This window comes from Triticum dicoccoides, chromosome 5B, assembly GCF_002162155.2.
Source record: "Triticum dicoccoides isolate Atlit2015 ecotype Zavitan chromosome 5B, WEW_v2.0, whole genome shotgun sequence".
Taxonomy (NCBI): domain Eukaryota; kingdom Viridiplantae; phylum Streptophyta; class Magnoliopsida; order Poales; family Poaceae; genus Triticum; species Triticum dicoccoides.
In genome coordinates, this window is record NC_041389.1 from 116,525,693 (window position 1) to 116,543,475 (window position 17,783).

A 17,783-nucleotide genomic window follows, 5' to 3' on the forward strand; every position below is an offset into this window, starting at 1 on the left:
TCTGAAAAACTAGGACAATCTAGGCAATTTGTATATCAATCTTGTGTAAAAAATTCAGATCAAAAGCACGTTCCAGTGAATTTTCAAATTTCCTGGACTGAGCGTAGAAGTTTCTGTTTTTGCACATAATCAAGTCAACTATCATCCACACTATCCCAAAGGCTTTGCTTGGCACTTTATTGAAACAAAAGCTATAAAATATGATTACTAGAGTAGCTTAATTATGTGAACATACAAAAACATTAAGGGCAAATGTTGGGTTGTCTCCCAACAAGTGCTTTTCTTTAATGCCTTTTAGCTAGGCATGATGATTTCAATGATGCTCGCATGAAAGATAAGAATTGAACATAAACAGAGCATCATGAAGAATATGACTAACACATTTAAGTCTAACCCACTTCCTATGCGTAGGGATTTTGTGAGCAAACAACTTATGGGAACAAGAATCAACTAGCATAGGAAGGTAAAACAAGCAAAACTTCAAGATTTTCAACACATAGAGAGGAAACTCGATATTATTGCAATTAATACAAGCATATATTCCTCCCTCATAATAATTTTCAGTAGCATCACGAATGAATTCAACAATATAACCATCACATAAAGCATTCTTTTCATGATCCACAAGCATAGAAATTTTACTACTATCGACATAAGCACATTTATTCTCATCAATAGTAGTGGGAGCAAACTCAACAAAATAACTATCATGTGAGGCATAATCCAATTGAAAATTAAAATCATGATGACAAGTTTTATTGTTATCATTATTCTTTATATCATACATGTCATCACAATAATTATCATAGATGCTGAAAGGACATGCGGTGCCCCCATGTGTGGTTTTGGTAATTGATGACACTCTCTGTGGACTAATGGTTGCATTGAGTTATATCTGAAGGATTTTTCCATAGGCTCTTCTTGAAGTCCATGAGTTGGTTTCAAGGAGTTTATGAGTTGACCAAGGTGCCATTAAGGAATTATCTAAAGATTGGTCATGTGAGTGTTGTGCTTATTGCAAGCATGTCTTGAAGAAGAAGATTGTGTGATCATTCATGTTTACCTTCAGGACATCATCCAAATGAAGATAGTTGGCAAGATTCAAGGTTGATCAAGACAAAGTCAAGAGTGAATCAAGTTGATCAACTCACAAAGCATGGAAGATGTACCGAGAGGGATCAAGTGATCCCATGGTATGGTAAGCACAGTCCATTTTGCTTTCTGTACTAACCTATGGTCTATGTGAGAGTTCTATGTGAGGTTAGGTACGTGTTCATGGGCTTGCGTCAAGAGGAAGATATCACTCAACCCATGGAGAGGAAACATCAAGTGGTGATCGTCATCAAGATTGCCGTTTGCAAGTTTAAGTGGAGCATCACGAAGAGATCAAATGCTTGAAGCTTGCCGTCCATTTTGGTGTCAATGGACTTGTGAAGATGTGCCGAAGAGTGGCTCACCCATAGTGGAATATGGGGGAGCAATCATCTAGTCTTCATCGACCCAACGCATCAAGAAAGATGGTCCATCTCAAGGAGGACAAGTTCGTCATCATCTAGCTCAAGTGGACCATGTGCAAGGCAAAGGTTTGCCCTTGATAGGTTTTCTATTTTACCGGTCTCATGGTGGTAGTTGGGAGACCGGGTTTTAGGATCGATTGTCGTACTATCAAGGGGGGCTCTCGATGAGTAGCTTTATCATATCATTAGTAGAGAGCTCAAACCATTGCGTCCTTGCATCATCTTTCTTGGTACTTGTTTGGTTCTCTTTGTGAGTTTTGGAGCTTATGGTCATCTTGATGACAAGCTCGAGTTCATCGAAAACGGAGTTCACATGCATCTTCTATGATGTTTTCGATGTTGGAGGTTCTGCCGGTTCTTATCTGTTGGAGGTTTCTCTCTTACTTTTGTTAGGCATACCTCCCCTGCCTCTTCTTACTATATCCAGTTGCTGTTTTGATGCTGCTCGTTGTCTTGTGGCCAAGATGCCTTGTTTATCTGTGTTTGATTGTTAGGTTGGTTGCAGTGAGCATTTTTCCAGTTATCGAGTCGATGCCTTGTTTATATGTATTTGGTTCTTAGTTTGGTTGCAATGAGCATTTGTCCAGTTATCAAGCAGATGCCTTGTTTTATCTGTATTTGGTTGTTAGGTTGCTTTTTTAGCATTTGTCCAGTTTTCAAGCAGATGCCTTGTTTATCTGTATTTGCTTGTTAGGTTGGTTGTAGTGAGCATTTGTCCAGTTTTCAAGCATATGCCATGTTTATCTGTATTTGCTTGTTAGGTTGGTTGCAGTGGGACTCTGTCAAGTTTTCAATGGCTATATTTGGTTGTTATACTGATCATTTATGCCTTGTTTATTTCAGTCATTCACAATGTGTTGTTCATTATGTGCAAGTCAGAACTGTGCCGCTCGACTGCATCAATACCAGTTTGAACGGCTATATTTGGTTCCAGTTATGTCTGGTGTAGTTAACACATGCCCTTTATTTCAGTTTTACACATTTATCCAGTGATGTTTAAGCATTACCTACGTTCTATTCATTTTCAATAATACCAGTTTGAATTTGCAATATTTGATGGCTACTACCTGCTGTCGGTAACATTGCCTTCCATTTTATATATGCTTTAATAACATGTTGAAACCAACACATTCAAGCTATCATTTGGAGATGATATTGTTTACCTTTGCTATATTTGTTTGTTAAGGTTGTTGTACTTATCATGCCTTTCCACTACTTATGCAGGACAACAACGGGAGTGACCACCATTTTCCGGCGAGGTTAGCTTCATCCCTCGGCTTGTACTCCCCGTCGTTCCATAATGTAGTGCGTATAGATCCAGGCCTGGACACTTGTTAGCTTCTAATATTGACTTGTTGCTTGTAGGTACATATGCCCTTGGCAAGGATCCACGCATCGATCCTTTTTGCGTATGTGGCAATGAGATATTCATGAACAACCATCAAGTGAGGAAACTGATAAGGATTATTAGCAAAAATATACGAATGGTGGCAAGAAAATTATTTGTTTATGCTCTATCCAACACAACAGTGAGCTATAGGATGGTAACTACAAACTCCTCTCTTTTTACTGCCCATGATGAGTTGTTAGACAACAATGTCTGAATCTTTTTCGTTCGCAGTGGTTCCCAAAGCAGTTCACTCAAGATTACCTCGCAAAGTACATGATTGGTGGACACGCAATGAAGGTTAAAGTATTTCATCCATACTACAATGAGCATCGAGAAGTCGTAGTGAAGACAGTGAAGGATGGAAGGGCAACCATCACATGGGGTTGGCCTAGAGTCGTGCGCGCATTAAGCATGGAGGAGGGCACAATATGGGCATTCCGCTTCAGCTTCTCCAGCAACCAGAATGTCTTTCGCCTCTCTCTTTACAGTATTTAGTACAATTGTGGTTCATCATTCTTTACTTGGTGCTTCTGTAGTTCTTCAGTATATGTACCTGTGCATCGAATTATGCATTCATGGTTGAACCTATATTTGTAATAAACATGGTTGGATATGAAATAAGTGATTGCCTACTATCAAATTCAAAACATATGATTTTTAAATTAGGGATTAATTACAGATTAATCAGGGATTACACTGCACACTAGTGGTGAAAGCGAAATGTCTGCGATAGACGTGGGGATCAGACATGTTTCTAGGATCCACTACGTGTGCGATCAATCTCCACTGCACACACGATTATCCAAGAAAAAACGTGTGCGATCAATCTCCACTGCACACATGATCAGCCAAGAAAAACGTGTGCGATTAACAATAGCATCGCACACAGTTCTTTCTTATTGAATGTTTGCGGTAGTTACCTTATCACACACGCTTCGAAATTATAAACTGTTTTGTGATGTTGTGCGCATCGCAAACGTTTGATACTTCTTAGATTAACGGTGTGGGATGTACATACTAATGGAAACATATTCCTTGGATGGACTGTGTGGAATACATACGGACGGAAACATTTAGCGGGACTGACTGTGTGGGATGTACTTATGACCGGAAACAAATTCGCATGTATAATTGTATTTTTAGGACTACTATATGTATAATCGTATTTGAGCGCCCACCGGTCGCACACGACCTCATTTTGCCGAGCGTGTGTGCCAGGTGGGCATATCCCCAACGGTTTATGGGTCGTGTGGGAAGGACCCCCATATCGCCCACACTCACTTGGCGACGGTTCCAAATGCCGTCGTAGAAAGGGGTTAAAACCGTTTCTATAGCACTGACGTATAACAGTGCAAGTGCAGAGATAGATGGCAGTTCCTTACCTCCCCTCGTAGTTGAGGGATAGATCTTGGTTTTGTTGTCTTTCAAATTTCTCATAGTGATCAACATATATAAACCCCAAGTGACTCAGAGAATAGAGTTATGCTCCCTGGCAACGGTGCCAGAAAAAGGTCTTGATAACCCACAAGTATAGGGGATCGTAACCGTTTTTGAGGGTAGAGTATTCAACCCAAAATTATTGATTCGACACAAGGGGAGCCAAAGAATATTCTGAAGTATTAGCAGTTGAGTTGTCAATTCAACCACACCTGAAAGACTTAATATCTGCAGCAAAGTATTTAGTAGCAAAGTTGTATGGAAATAACGATAACAGTGGCAAAAGTAACAGTAGCAGTTTTGTAGCAATTGTAACAGTGGCAACGATAAAGTAACTTAGCAAAGATTAATATGAAATGAGCTCGTAGGCAATGGATCAATGATGGATAATTACGTCGTATGGCATTCGTCATGCAACAGTTATAACATAGGGTGACACAGAACTAGCTCCAGTTCATCAATATAATGTAGACAAGTATTCTGAATATAGTCATACATACTTATGGAAAAGAAATTGCATGACATCTTTTGTCCTACCCTCTCGTGGCAGCGGGGTCCTAATGGAAACTAAGGGATATTAAGGCCTCCTTTTAATAAAGAACCGGACCAAAGCATTAGCACTTAGTGAATACATGAACTCCTCAAACTACGGTCATCACCGGGAAGTGTCCCGACTATTGTCACTCCGGAGTTGCCAGATCATAACATGTAGTAGGTGACTATAACTTGCAAGATAGGATCAAGAACACTCGTATATTCATGAAAATATAATAGGTTCAGATCTAAAATCATGGCACTCAGGCCCTAGTGACAAGCATTAAGCATGGCAAAGTCATAACAACATTAATCTTACAACATATAATGGATACTAGGGATCAAACCCTAACAAAACTAACTCGATTACATGGTAAATCTTATCCAACCCATCACCGTCCATAAGCCTACGATGGGATTACTCACGCACGACGGTGAGCATCATGAAATTAGTGATGGAGGATGGTTGATGATGACGATGGCAACGGATTCCCCTCTCCGGAGCCCCGAACGGACTCCAGATCAGCCCTCCCAAGGAAGAATAGGGCTTGGCGGCGGCTCTGTATCGTAAAACGCGATGAATCCTTCTCTCTTATTTTTTTCTTCCCGAACGTGAATATATGCAGTTGGAGTTGAGGTCGGTGGAGGTCTAGGGGTCCCACAAGGTAGGAGGGCGCGCCTAGGGGGGTAGGGCGCGTCCCCATCCCTCGTGGCTAAGGTGTGGCCCCCCTTCGGCTGATTCTTTCACCAATATTTTTTATTAATTCCAAAAAGTATCTTCGTGAAGTTTCAGGTCATTCCAAAAACTTTTATTTCTGCACAAAAATAACAGTTCTCCTGAAAACAGCGTCAGTCCGGGTTAGTTCCATTCAAATCATGCAAATTAGAGTCCAAAACAAGGGTAAAAGAGTTTGGAAAAATAGATACGATGGAGACGTATCAGGCGGCGGCGAAGTTTTACGACGGCACGGACGACGTCTCCAGCTCCGCATCAGCCACGTCCCGTTGCCACAACGGCGAAGCAGGCACGTCTGCAGACGTTGCCAATGGTGAGGAAGAGTAGAGCATGGGAGGCCGCAGATACTTGGGCCCCACGAAGGCCACTACTCCTCCCCTCCTCGTTGAAGCTAAACTCGACGCGCTCATCATCATCGATCGATTAGCCGCTTGGCCGCTTCGTGGAGGCGGACTGGGGCTCATGGCGGGCCAATGATCAATTAGACTTGGTTAGAATAGGGGTCAACTCAAATATGTCAAAAATCATCCGTTTTTGCGTAAAATTTATCCAAGTTTGAACGAAATTTATTCAGTTTGTTTAAATTTGCATAGATATTTTAATCATTCAAAATGTAATCGGATGGCCAGCTCTCGCATCATTGTCATGGACTGGTCCCTACTCATCCGCGAATGGATGCGGTGTGTGATTTAAAGAGTCAACCTTGGAGATGTCCTTATGCTTGTTTTTTATTTTTTTGAGGGGTTATCCTTATGCTTGGCAGAGCAACTAGTTAAGAGCGCTTCTTTGGGAGCCTCGCAACAACAGCGCCACTTGGCGTGCTCTCAGTCATTCGCCACGTGTCGCGCTCTGGGTGCTCCCTTCGGATTTTGCTTTTTTTATTTTTCCACATGCGTTTTCGGCTTTTTAAATGGTTTTTTCCGGGTTTTTTTTCGATGTTTTGGTTTTCCACTGGTCTTCCTTAGCTTTTCGATCAAAAATAAGATTTTTGCGCGAAAAAACGCATTTTCTTTTTTCCCCCTTTCACGAGAGTCAAGGTTTTGCTTCCGCAAGAGGCACGGTTTTGCTTTCGCGAGGGTCACGGCCGTGCCTCTCGGAAACGGGAAAAAACGCGTTTTTTTCCTTTCGCGAGAGTCACAGTTTTGCTTCCGCGAGAGGCGGGGGTGTGCTTTCGCGAGAGTCACGGCCGTGCCTCTCGGAAATGGGAAAAAACACGTTTTCTATTTTTTTCTTTCACGCGAGTCACGGTTTTGCTTTCGCGAGAGGCACGGTTGTACTTTAGTGAGAGTCACGGTCGTGCCTCTCGGAAACAAAAAAACACGTTTTCTGTTTTCTTTCTTTCGCGAGAGTCACGGTTTTGATTCCGTGAGAGGCACGGTTTTGATTCCGTGAGAGGCACGGTTGTGATTTTGCGAGTCACAGCCGTCCTCTCGGAAACGAAAAAAACGCGTTTTCTGTTTTTTTTCCTTATGCGAGAGTCACGGTTATGCTTTCGCGCGAGTCACGTCCGTGCCTCCTCGGAAACGAAAAAACGCGTTTTCTTTTTTTTTCCTTCCGCGAGAGTCACAATTTTCCTTCCGCGAGAGGCACGGTTGTGATTTCATAGGAGGCACATGCGTGCCTCTTCCGGAAAGGGAAAAAACCCGTGTTTCTGGTTCGGTTTTTTCGTCCGGTTTTTTCATGAAAAAAAAGTTTGTCAAAACCTATCAACATATGAGATCTAGTTTTAAAAATCTCGACGCGAGGAATCCAACGGTGAAGGCGCTTCGAGATTTGGACGCACGATTTGAGAGATAAAACGTTTTGAATAAACAAATCTATGAAAAAGGGAAAACTTCCCGGTTACAACAAGTGGCGTGCTGCATGTGGGCCACTTCTTGTAACCTGGGGAACTAGAGTGGTCTTACAACAAGTACTCTTCAACTAGTGATTTCATTGCTTGGTGAGTAAAAAAGAAACTGAACACACACTTTGTTGGGCCAAGCCCCCAACCAAACCCAAGGCCTCGTGCTGCGAAACCGGTTATGCACGTCGCCGTCTTCTCTCAATAAAAAAAAGGTACCCCAAAGAAAAAGAAAAAAAAGGTTATGCACGGCGCCGGAGCGTGCGATTGCGCTCCACTGGCAAGCGGGTCCCGAAGTCAGCGATGTGCGGCATAGCCCTCGTCCTATCCGGCGACTGCCTAGTCGTCGTCCCCTCCACCGCCGCCGCCGCCGCCGCATCTGGAACACCGTTCTCCGACGAGGTACTGTCACTAGCATCCGTTAAAACCTACAAAAGCAGAGTTAAATCCCTCCTCGTTGTGGTTTCCCAGACCCTAAACCCTAATCGAGCCAAGCTGTACATGCGAGTGTAGGGGAAGGGCGTGTCCGTGGGTGAGCTCAAGGAGACCCTGCGGCGGCGAGGCCCGGACAGCCTTGGATGCCATAGGCTCCACCTTTACGCGGACGGCACCATCGTAGGTGCTACAGGTGGCGGTTCCCTCACTAATGCTTTTGTAATGCTTTGTAATTTTGGTCGCTTTGGCCATCGCTTATGACGACTGTTGTATGTTGCAGATGGTGTAGACTGTGACGGTGGAGACGGGGTTGGTGGTGGTGTTGGTGCCACGGAGTTGTGCTTCATTGGGGCGACACTGCAGCTCAGGGGAGCTGAGCCGGTTTCGCAGCCACTGGTGGCGCAATCAGGAAGTGTTCTAGTGTATAATGGTAATGCTGTTAAACTAAAAAGACGGTATTGTTTTTCTTTTTTCTTTTCTTTACAAATCAATGTCTTCTGATATGTTTCATATATGCTGTTATATGCTGGGACATCCACATTTTTGGTAGTGCTTACAAATTTAGTTGATTATTTTTCTTAAATGATTTGTTGATCAGACTTGCATTCAACAGCAACCGTAATCCCTTTTGCATGGTGCACATATATCTGACTTCAGTACACAGGAAATGCTTCTGATTTTCAGTTTAAATCACACATCGATGTATCGATGGCATATTATTGTTGCTTTCCTTTAATCCAAGTATCTAAGGACTGGACTGATTATGTTACATGAAATTCACACTGCTCTTGTTATTTTCATTATAAGGTGAGATATATGGAGGAATTAACATTGCCAATGATCAGAATGACACACAATCACTCTTGTCTTCACTGGAATCTTGCTGTTGCTGTGACCTCCATGTTGCTGATAGAGATGAAGCATCCCCTTGCCGTGAGAGCGTAGGGAAATCAGTTCCACAGATCCTCTCCACTATTAAAGGACCATGGGCTTTGATATACTGGCAGGCAGGTAATTGTGATGTTTGGCTTGTTTTCATTTCATTGTAGACTCTGTTTCCTAACATCAATGTCACATTGAACTTCCAGACAGACTCAAAAACATTGTGGTTTGGCCGGGATGCATTTGGGAGAAGAAGCCTGTTGGTACATTGGCCCACTCCTGATGATTCACGCTTTATATTATCATCAGTATCACCCCCTTCGTTTTCAAGGAATAACTCTGGTAAGATAAGCGTGAATTCATGTATCTTTCTTAGTATCTTATCAATGTTTTGTTCATCATCTTTTTCGAAAGGTGAAAACATTCCTGAACAGAAAATAAACTGTGATGTTTCTGAATTTGTACGTGCTTTCAATGTTGTAACTCATATCTACTTGTGCATGTCCATTCTCATATATACTCCTCTTCACTCCTGCAGCAACAGAAGTAAATGGTTTGGAGGCAGGAGCAGACCCTGATTTTTCTGACCATACCAAAGTTAGCTACTGGGAAGAGCTTCCTTGTGGGATATACAGCATTCACCTGAAAGACCTTGATAATAATGCCGCATGTACGAAGGAAGGATGTGTCGTCGAAGTTAGAAAACATGATTGGACGGATTCTTCGTTGCATACGTTAATACAATGGGAGAGAAAATCAACAGTTCCTACTGTAACTGTGGATGGCTTAATTTCGGCCATGGGTTCTGTTGACAAAGGGAACCATCACTTGTCTTCGTGTTTCAGAGAAGCTGAAGACAGTACAAGTAATGGGTTTGAGAAAAGAGATCTCCCATCAGATATTTGCTTATCTCCAGGTATACAGTAGGTGCATCAGATGTTTGCTAAAAATTACCCGAGATAATTTAAATTTACGAAGTTACTAATGCTGATACTTTTCTATCATGTTTCAGCACATAGAGTATTAGTTGCACTAAGGGAATCTGTAATGCTGCGAACCAATGTGAACATACTGTATCAGGTGAGTAACCAACATATTCGTAATATTGCCTTCTTTTTTTACAACTCCACCAGTGTAATAATGATTTGAGACCTTCATTGAAATGGTTCTATCTTCTTTCTTGGAAGGAAAATGCTTCTACCTTTTTCATGTTGCATTTTCTGTTACTAGTCTATCAGGCCAACTTTACAGAGTCCTTGCTGTGGACAGGGTGATCTGAATAAACTCAAGGAAGCGGAGTTGGCCCCGATAGCAATCCTTTTCTCTGGTGGCTTGGACTCCATGATACTTGCAGCATTACTAGACCAGTGCCTCGATTCCAAATGTATGTTCAAGTGTGTTGCTACTACATTTTATTCATCACTATCATCTTTTTAACATGATAGCAAGGAAGTTAGCTGCTTCATAGTACACCACAAACTTTGGTTTTTGAGGAAAACTAACTAAGATTTTGCGCAGGGACAATTGATTTGCTGAATGTCAGTTTTGATGGGCAGCTAGCTCCAGATAGAGTTTCTTCACTGGCAGGACTGAAGGAGCTTCAGAGAATCTCCCCTCTGCGGAGGTGTTTTGACCTGAACTTTCGATATTCTTTGCCTTGACAGCTTGTATCTGGTGCTGAACATAGATGATTTTGTATTGATGCTGGTTTGAACATATCAAAAGACAGACAGTACTTCCATCATGTTTCTGTGCAAAATGAACTCTGGACTCAAATTCTTGCACTTGTGGTTATAGCCTAATGAATTCCTCATACATGATGAACCTTATGATGTTTACTTTGCAAGCCTTCTATCCATCAGATGATCAATATGCTCTAATGTGCATAATCTGTCATCTGCGTCTTGCATTATTTTACGGTTGTGCTTTCTTAGTTCCTCGATCATGCCTATCATGCACTGTAAATGTTCTGTTGCTTTAATTGGAGTGATTGATACTGTATCCTTGTGTTGCATCGTTCACTTATCGATTAACTTTTTTTGTCCTGCATTTTTGTTTTACCATGCTAGCCAATATTATGCTCATGCATTGGTCTGGTCATGTAAAAGAAATTTTATCAGAGTGTCGGACTAATACTAAATGAAGTGTTCATTATGATATTCATTTCACCGTCTTATTTGCAGATGGCGTCTTGTTGAGATTGACAGTAATTTGGCCAACTTGAAAGAGGAAAGTGAACACGTGATGTCACTGATATACCCTTCAAACACCTATATGGTGTGTACCTTCTTATATCCCACTAATGCTTCATTAGGTTAGTTTCCTTGGTTTACAATGCTGAAGGCCAAACAACGTATGAACGATCGAGTCATCCATGCAGTGTCACTCGATTTAATTCATCTTGGATTTGGATTTTGGAATGGTGTTGTAAACTTCGAATCATGCATTTTTTTTTTTGCATATGACAATACAAGAAAAGTCTGTCAAGACTCAAGTCCATCTTTTCTTTTGGGATCACATTTGGCATATAATAAAAGATAAGAGTTTAGTACTGGTCTCATGGACTAGACCTGTTTGTTAATAATTGGGGGATGGAGTTTAGAGGAGGAAGTTTAAGGTAGGATTTGACATGGGTGTTTGCTTTTAGTCCTGGTCCCCTGTTTTGCAAGAGACGAGAAACTCTTGAGGAATTTGATTTGTAGTTTTAAGACATCCCAATTTATGATGAAACACTAAGATTTATTAAACATTCTTTGAGCAACGATGCACATTTGGACCGTTAAACTTCCAGTACTCATCTCACTTACATCCGCATGCCCATCAACTCCCGATCCCCCGAATTCCCCATCCCTTCTAACCAAGCTTATATTTACTTATAAAAATACCTGGTTATTATGTGCATTCGTTATGGTGGTTGCATCTTCCTAGTGGTTCTGTGGGAGATTATGTGTAAGAGGCTGCAGTAAGATTAGTGGTGGACTGGTGGGAGTAGAAATCTGAACACCCTTTGGCATCCTTGAGACCACAGTTCACCATAGTTCCGTCATATGACACAATCGTCTTCATGTGTGTGCACCATGTACTGGACAATAGAAGATAATATTTAGCACTTCTTCTCTATTCATTCACACATATCTGTTTAATTTGAAAATATGATGGACTGTTGGAAATTTTTACTATGCTCTTTTGCTCCTGTTAGATTTATTTGAGTTAAAATGCTGGATCTTTTGCACAGGATTTGAACATTGGTATAGCCCTATGGTTAGCTGCTAGCGGGGATGGTTGGGTGAATGGGCAAGATGGTGATCGCTACAAGCACAAGTCAACATCTAGAGTCCTTTTAGTTGGTTCTGGAGCTGATGAGCAGTGTGCTGGTTATGGTAGACATCGTACTAAATATAGAGTTGGAGGGTATGTATGCATTGATTTATTGTACTGCATGCTAAATAATGTGACTGTCGTTTGAGATATTTTTGCAGATGTTGCAAAAACAAATTAAATTCATGTTTTATACCCCTATTTAGATGGGTTTCACTGGACGAGGAAATGAGACTAGATGTGCAAAGAATTTGGAAAAGAAACATGGGAAGAGATGATAGGTGCATTTCTGACCATGGCAAAGAGGTAATCTTCGTCATGCTTTTTTTAGTTCAGCTTTGGCTATAGGCTTGTAGTGGCTGATGTGTACCCATGTGCCCACGACAGGCTCGTTTTCCATTTCTTGATGAGAGTGTGATCAGAACATTGTTGGAAATTCCACTATGGGATATCGCTAAACTTGATGAACCTGTGGGGAAGGGTGATAAGAAGATTCTGAGAGAGGTTTGCATTTCGTTTTTCTTAACTCTTATCTATATTTAAGTTGTTACACACTATGTTCTGATCTCCATCTCCTTTTGCTGATTAAGTAATGTGACAATGCTGCAGGTTGCAAAGCTGCTGGGTCTACAAGAAGCTGCTTTTCTGCCAAAGCGAGCAATCCAGGTACATCATTTATAACCATTTGTTTCCTTCAGTAGAATAGTTTTAGTGTTGTGTGTTAAAAAGTTACAGTATTTAGATCGCAGGCAACAAGTGAGCAAGTTAATTGTGTGAATCGAGGGCCCAATGTCACTGTTTAAACCTTTTATGAATCTGTCTCTGCTTAAAAACGACGATTATATAGCTGTTGCATTATAATTCAGCTGTATTTCGATTGTCCGCACATACAATATGCCTGAGCACTCTTGTGGTGGAAACTCATGTGTCTTCACTTCCATTCCATCTGATGCTTTGTGCAGTTTGGTTCGAGAATAGCAAGGGAATCAAACCGCAAGAACTTTGGCAGCAACCGAGCCGCGAACCTGGCGTCAGCAGGCAGCGTGGAGGTCCACAAGCGTAACCACTGACGGGGTAAACAAACCTAATTCGACGTGCCAGATGCTGCATTGCCACATGTTTCCAGCGGCACGGATGCCGGTGATCGGTCCGGTTCCTCTCTTCAGTTCATCCTGTTATGGGTTGTAGTCATGTTGGCATGAAGCATGCCATGCTGTATCACTGGCTGTTCAGCCATGAAATTTTTGTTCTTTCTCATACCTTCTTATTCATTGCAACCATGGATAACAAAACAGAGGAATCTAGTTTTTATTTTACCAGTTCATCTCTGTACTATTTTTATTTTTTTTGAGGCAAATGTCTGTACTATTTTAGTGTTGTCCTTTGGCATATTTCACTTGTAACTGGGCCAGTTGGGCCGCCTTCCTCTGCGGAGGCCCGAGCAACAGAACCCCGTCGTGGAGAACACGGCGTCCACGCTGGAAAGAGTCCACGAGGCGGAACCAACCGTCCATCGCCACGTGTCCTCGCCGAGCTCCGCGCACCCGGCTCGCGCACACGGGATTTCCACACGCCCTCCTCTATAAAGTCAAGCGGACGCGTTCTTCCCTTCTCCCCAAGGCCTTCGTCTCCACCTCCCCTCGCCCGCCCGCCCGCGTGCTCGGATCAGAGAGAGCCCCACCCAAACCCCCGCGCGTGCTCCCCTCCCCAAACCCTAAATCCCCAACGGTCTCCTGCTTCCAAACCCACCCCGCTCTCGATTTCCCGCCCAATCCCCGCCCCCCACCACCGCGCGATCCCGCCGCGTCGTCTCTTGCCGACCGAATTCGAATCCCGCCGGGGGCGCGAGCTCGAGGCGGGCGGGAGGGCGGTCGGGCGCGCAATTCCGTCGCGCGGCTGCGTCTAGCTCCCCTCGGCTCGCCCTGGATGGTGGCGCGGACGGCGTGGCCCGAGCAGAGATCTAACCCTAGCTCCGGATCTGGGACCGCCACGCCCGCCAGGTGCTCGACGGTATGACCGGTCGGGAGCGGCGGGAGGACAAGAGGGAGCAGTATGAGTGACCGCGCGGGCAGCAGCGGCAGCGGCAGCGGCAGTGGGGACGAGTTCGGGAGGGCCGTGGCGCGGGCGGCGGTCGCGCAGGCGCTCGAGGCCGCGGGCTTCGACTGCACGCACCGCTCGGCCGTGGACGCGCTCGTCGACGTCCTCCTCCGCTACCTCACGCACCTGGGAAGGGCCGCGGCCTTCCACGCCAACCTCGCCGGCCGCGCTCTCGCCAACGAGTACGACATCATCCAGTCCCTCGAGGAAATCGGCACCGACTTTGATGGCTTCGCCGGGGCCGGCACCTCAGGCCGCTGCCTCGTCGGCTCAGGCGTCGTCAAGGACCTCATGGCCTTCGTCGACTCCAAGGACGAGGTGCCATTCACGCGTCCATTGCCCAAGTTCCCTATACCCCGCGCTCCGCAGCCCACGCCTAGCTTTGCTGTGGCTGAGAGAGAGTCTGGGATGAGGCATGTGCCCGAGTGGCTACCGGCCTTCCCGGACCCGCACACATACGTCAGGACAGAGGTGTGGAGTGAGCAGGCGGCCAAGGACAGGGTGGACATGGTCGAACAAGTGCGGCAGCGGAGGAAGGCCGAGAAGTCGCTGCTCAGCTTGCAGCAGCGATTGGCCCTTGCGGGCGCTGATGGGTTTCGGCCAGCGGTTTCTGAGGATAGTGTAGCCAAAGGGAAGGAGATACAACCAGCTGGGAGCAAGAGAAATCCTTTTCTTGAGCCTGCTTTGCCGCATGGAGACAAGGAGGTGTCAGAGGTTGATATCCCTTCTGAGCGGAAGAAACTTTCTGTCCTTGATGCATTTGCACCAGCAATTCAGGGTGCAAATGCTATGGAGCTTGATTCTGGGACAGGTTGGGACCAGAATCAGAACCAAAAGAGCATTGTTCCAAAGGTGAGGGCACCAGTGCACCTGAAGATTGGAGTAAACAAGAAGCCCCTGGCAGTGGCCCTCAATTCAAATTCCATGGATCTGAGGGAGGACCCGTCGTTTTTGAAGGAGGAACAAAAGGATGACCGGAAGCGGAGGGCTGGGATGATATTGAGGGCATCAATGGATAACCCACAGGAACTGCCCCAGATTTAATATGGTTGGTGGAAGAAGTGCAGTGCCCAGAATGGAGTTGCATTATGGCGAGCTGGGGTGTGGGAGAAGGGATCTATGATCATTTCAGTTTGACGGTGGATCTCCAATATGTGGAATCTTGAGGTATGTTGAAATGTTTCACTTGTGATAATTGCTGCTGGCTATCAGTTCCTTACTTGCTTCGGAGTTTCATTTAAACTGAACATAATCAAATGAGATTGAGCCCACACCAGTTTGTTCTAGGCAATGCAGCGCACGTCTGTTTTGGTTACCTGAAAGTCGGACAAGGATACCCAACTGTAGTAAATAATCTTAGGGTGTGGCTAGGACTCATCTAGATGTGACATAACTATGTCACATCTAAGCATGACATCACACAACATCAGCAAAAACACAATTAAAAAATATTTTGTACAAATCTTGAAGCCCCTTATTATGTGATGAACTACTTAGATGTGACATCCTTAAAAAACATCTAGATGTGAATTAGTCATTCTGATAATCTTATGTAGACTTTGCACTACATGTCGTACGGTAGAAACTTTAGATTGGGAGTTTTATGTGTTGATATGCGTCACAGCCTGCTTTTAAACTAAGGGCGCCTGGATTATTGTGCCCTATGTTTGTCAGTGATGAGAAGAAATTTTGAGCAATAGCCAGGGCCTAGGGTTTCCGATGGTAGTAAGCATAGTCATGATTACTCTCTGTTGTTGGGTTTCTGATGATAGTAAGCATAGTCCTGATTACTCTCAGTTGTGGGTTAAGACCAAAACAGGTACAGTAGTATTTTGACCAACTACTTAGAAATTAGAAATGTGCTAGTACTTGATTATTAAGAGAGAGAACATTCTATGTTGGCTGCATCAGCGACTCTGCATGAAAGTTGTGTGAGTTTAAGTGGGAAAAGGCACTAGGCATGCGTCTTGAGCGCAATTATGCGCACATTAAACGCCTGTCTGGGCGTGCTTTTTTCTTTTATCAATAGCACAGTAAACACACGAAGAGAGTTGGCCTCTGCCTATATGAAGATTAGTGACTAAGTTCCTACTAGACAGTATCCTGGAGAGATTGAGGGAGGGAGGTACTATTCACAGCAGAATTTCTCCTTTATGTTGCTTGTTACATGTATTTTGTTTGAGTTTGATTTTTGTAGCCTTGGCGCAGCGGTGAAGCTGTTCCTTGTTACCATGAGGTCACAGGTTGAGTCCTGGAAACAGTCTCTTGCAGAAATGCAGGGAAAGGCTGCATACAAAAGACCAAAGTGGTCGGACCCTTCCCCGCACCCTGCGCAAGCGGGTGCTACATGCACCGGGCTGCCCTTTTTATTTTTAATTTTTGTAGCATGCTAGATTATGTTAGTACAATCTAAAATAAAATAGAACTTTCAATAACTTTTGGTAGCATCAGAAGATTTGGTGGCACTAGAATCCAATAGGTCAGTTCTATCCTTAGGTAGTTAGGCACCCCTGTAGGCCTGTACGTACTGCATGTAGCAGAGTAAGCTGTTTGTGCTCGAGTGTTGATGCTGCTTTTACTAATAACTCGTCAGGCTAGCATGTCCTTTTTATCCCACGAGTGTTAGCTCAGCAGTATAATTTGTGGGATGTCCTTGCATATATAATCATATATTGCCATACATTTCTGCTTTGGTTTGGCTCTATGAAAAAGTTACGACTTCCCATTGAAAATTATGGAGTGGACAGAAATTAACTGGGAACTGGCTTTGGCATCCTTTCAGAATTCAGATGACAAGTGCACAGTTAAAGCAGTTATAGTAGCTGGCACAGTATTTAACACTTGTGTGTGCAAGTGACTGAAAAATAACAAGCAGAATAGTTGAGAACCATTCTGAAATATGATGTCATCTTTGTATGCTGCTTCACAACTTAGTTATAGGAAACTAGTTGGGTCATTTCTGACTAGATGTTTGGTGATTTGTGCAGGCCAGGTATCCTACGATGCAACCTTCGGCCTACTGGCAAGCTCGAACCTTTGTAACCTGCACCCAGTCTCTCCTGTCAGCATCAGCATTGGGATCCCCAGAGATTATTAGGTTTGTAGTTCCTGCTCGTTCCGACATATCACTGGAATGAAGCAAGCCTTTTTCGTAGGGAGCTGATTTTGGAGACCATCCAAAGGCATGATGCTCCTCCTTTGTAGCTAGGAAGACAGAGAGGAGATGTTTGTACAAAAGCTGACTTGATTTTTCTGACCAACGCTCCTCTCAACAAAGAGGAAGGGGTGTACGTGTTGATTTGGTTGGCTTATCCAGCTGCATCCGTGTAATGGTGATCACCCATTCGTTGTATTGCTTTCTGTGATTGGAGCGTGTTGATTAGTGCGCTGAGGCTGTAACGGCATTGTACTATACATCATCATTCTTTTGGCCTGTTTCATTCAACTGTGTATCTGATCCGAGCTGGGCACCCCTTGATTCTTCATATATGTTGATTCCATCTCTGTCACTCCTATCTGCTCTCTTTTAGATGGTTTATGTATGTGCTGATAATCTGGACTGGATATTTCTGTGATATTTGCTGCTGATTTGCA

At 43.8% G+C, this 17,783-nt stretch overlaps 2 protein-coding genes across 3 annotated transcripts; both read left to right on the forward strand.

The window, feature by feature from the left end:
* The first annotated feature begins 7,702 nt into the window (after positions 1–7,702).
* On the forward strand, positions 7,703–13,416 carry LOC119307711 (asparagine synthetase domain-containing protein 1-like). 2 transcript variants are annotated; one of them, XM_037583787.1, is made up of 15 exons: positions 7,703–7,859; positions 7,971–8,085; positions 8,173–8,322; positions 8,700–8,903; positions 8,985–9,116; positions 9,313–9,690; positions 9,787–9,854; positions 10,044–10,158; positions 10,293–10,398; positions 10,958–11,051; positions 12,010–12,185; positions 12,299–12,398; positions 12,480–12,596; positions 12,702–12,758; positions 13,055–13,416. In XM_037583787.1, exons 1-15 carry the CDS (start codon positions 7,761–7,763, stop codon positions 13,160–13,162), a joined length of 2,019 nt encoding a protein of 672 aa, XP_037439684.1. In that variant the 5' UTR covers positions 7,703–7,760; the 3' UTR covers positions 13,163–13,416. The 2 variants fall into 2 exon arrangements, with proteins under 2 accessions (XP_037439684.1, XP_037439683.1); XM_037583786.1 differs by having other exon boundaries at positions 8,700–8,899; positions 8,981–9,116.
* A 307-nt stretch (positions 13,417–13,723) lies between these two features.
* On the forward strand, positions 13,724–17,676 carry LOC119307713 (transcription initiation factor TFIID subunit 8-like). The gene is made up of 2 exons (XM_037583788.1): positions 13,724–15,356; positions 17,177–17,676. Exon 1 carries the CDS (start codon positions 14,145–14,147, stop codon positions 15,231–15,233), a length of 1,089 nt encoding a protein of 362 aa, XP_037439685.1. The 5' UTR covers positions 13,724–14,144; the 3' UTR covers positions 15,234–15,356; positions 17,177–17,676.
* Positions 17,677–17,783: the final 107 nt, after the last annotated feature.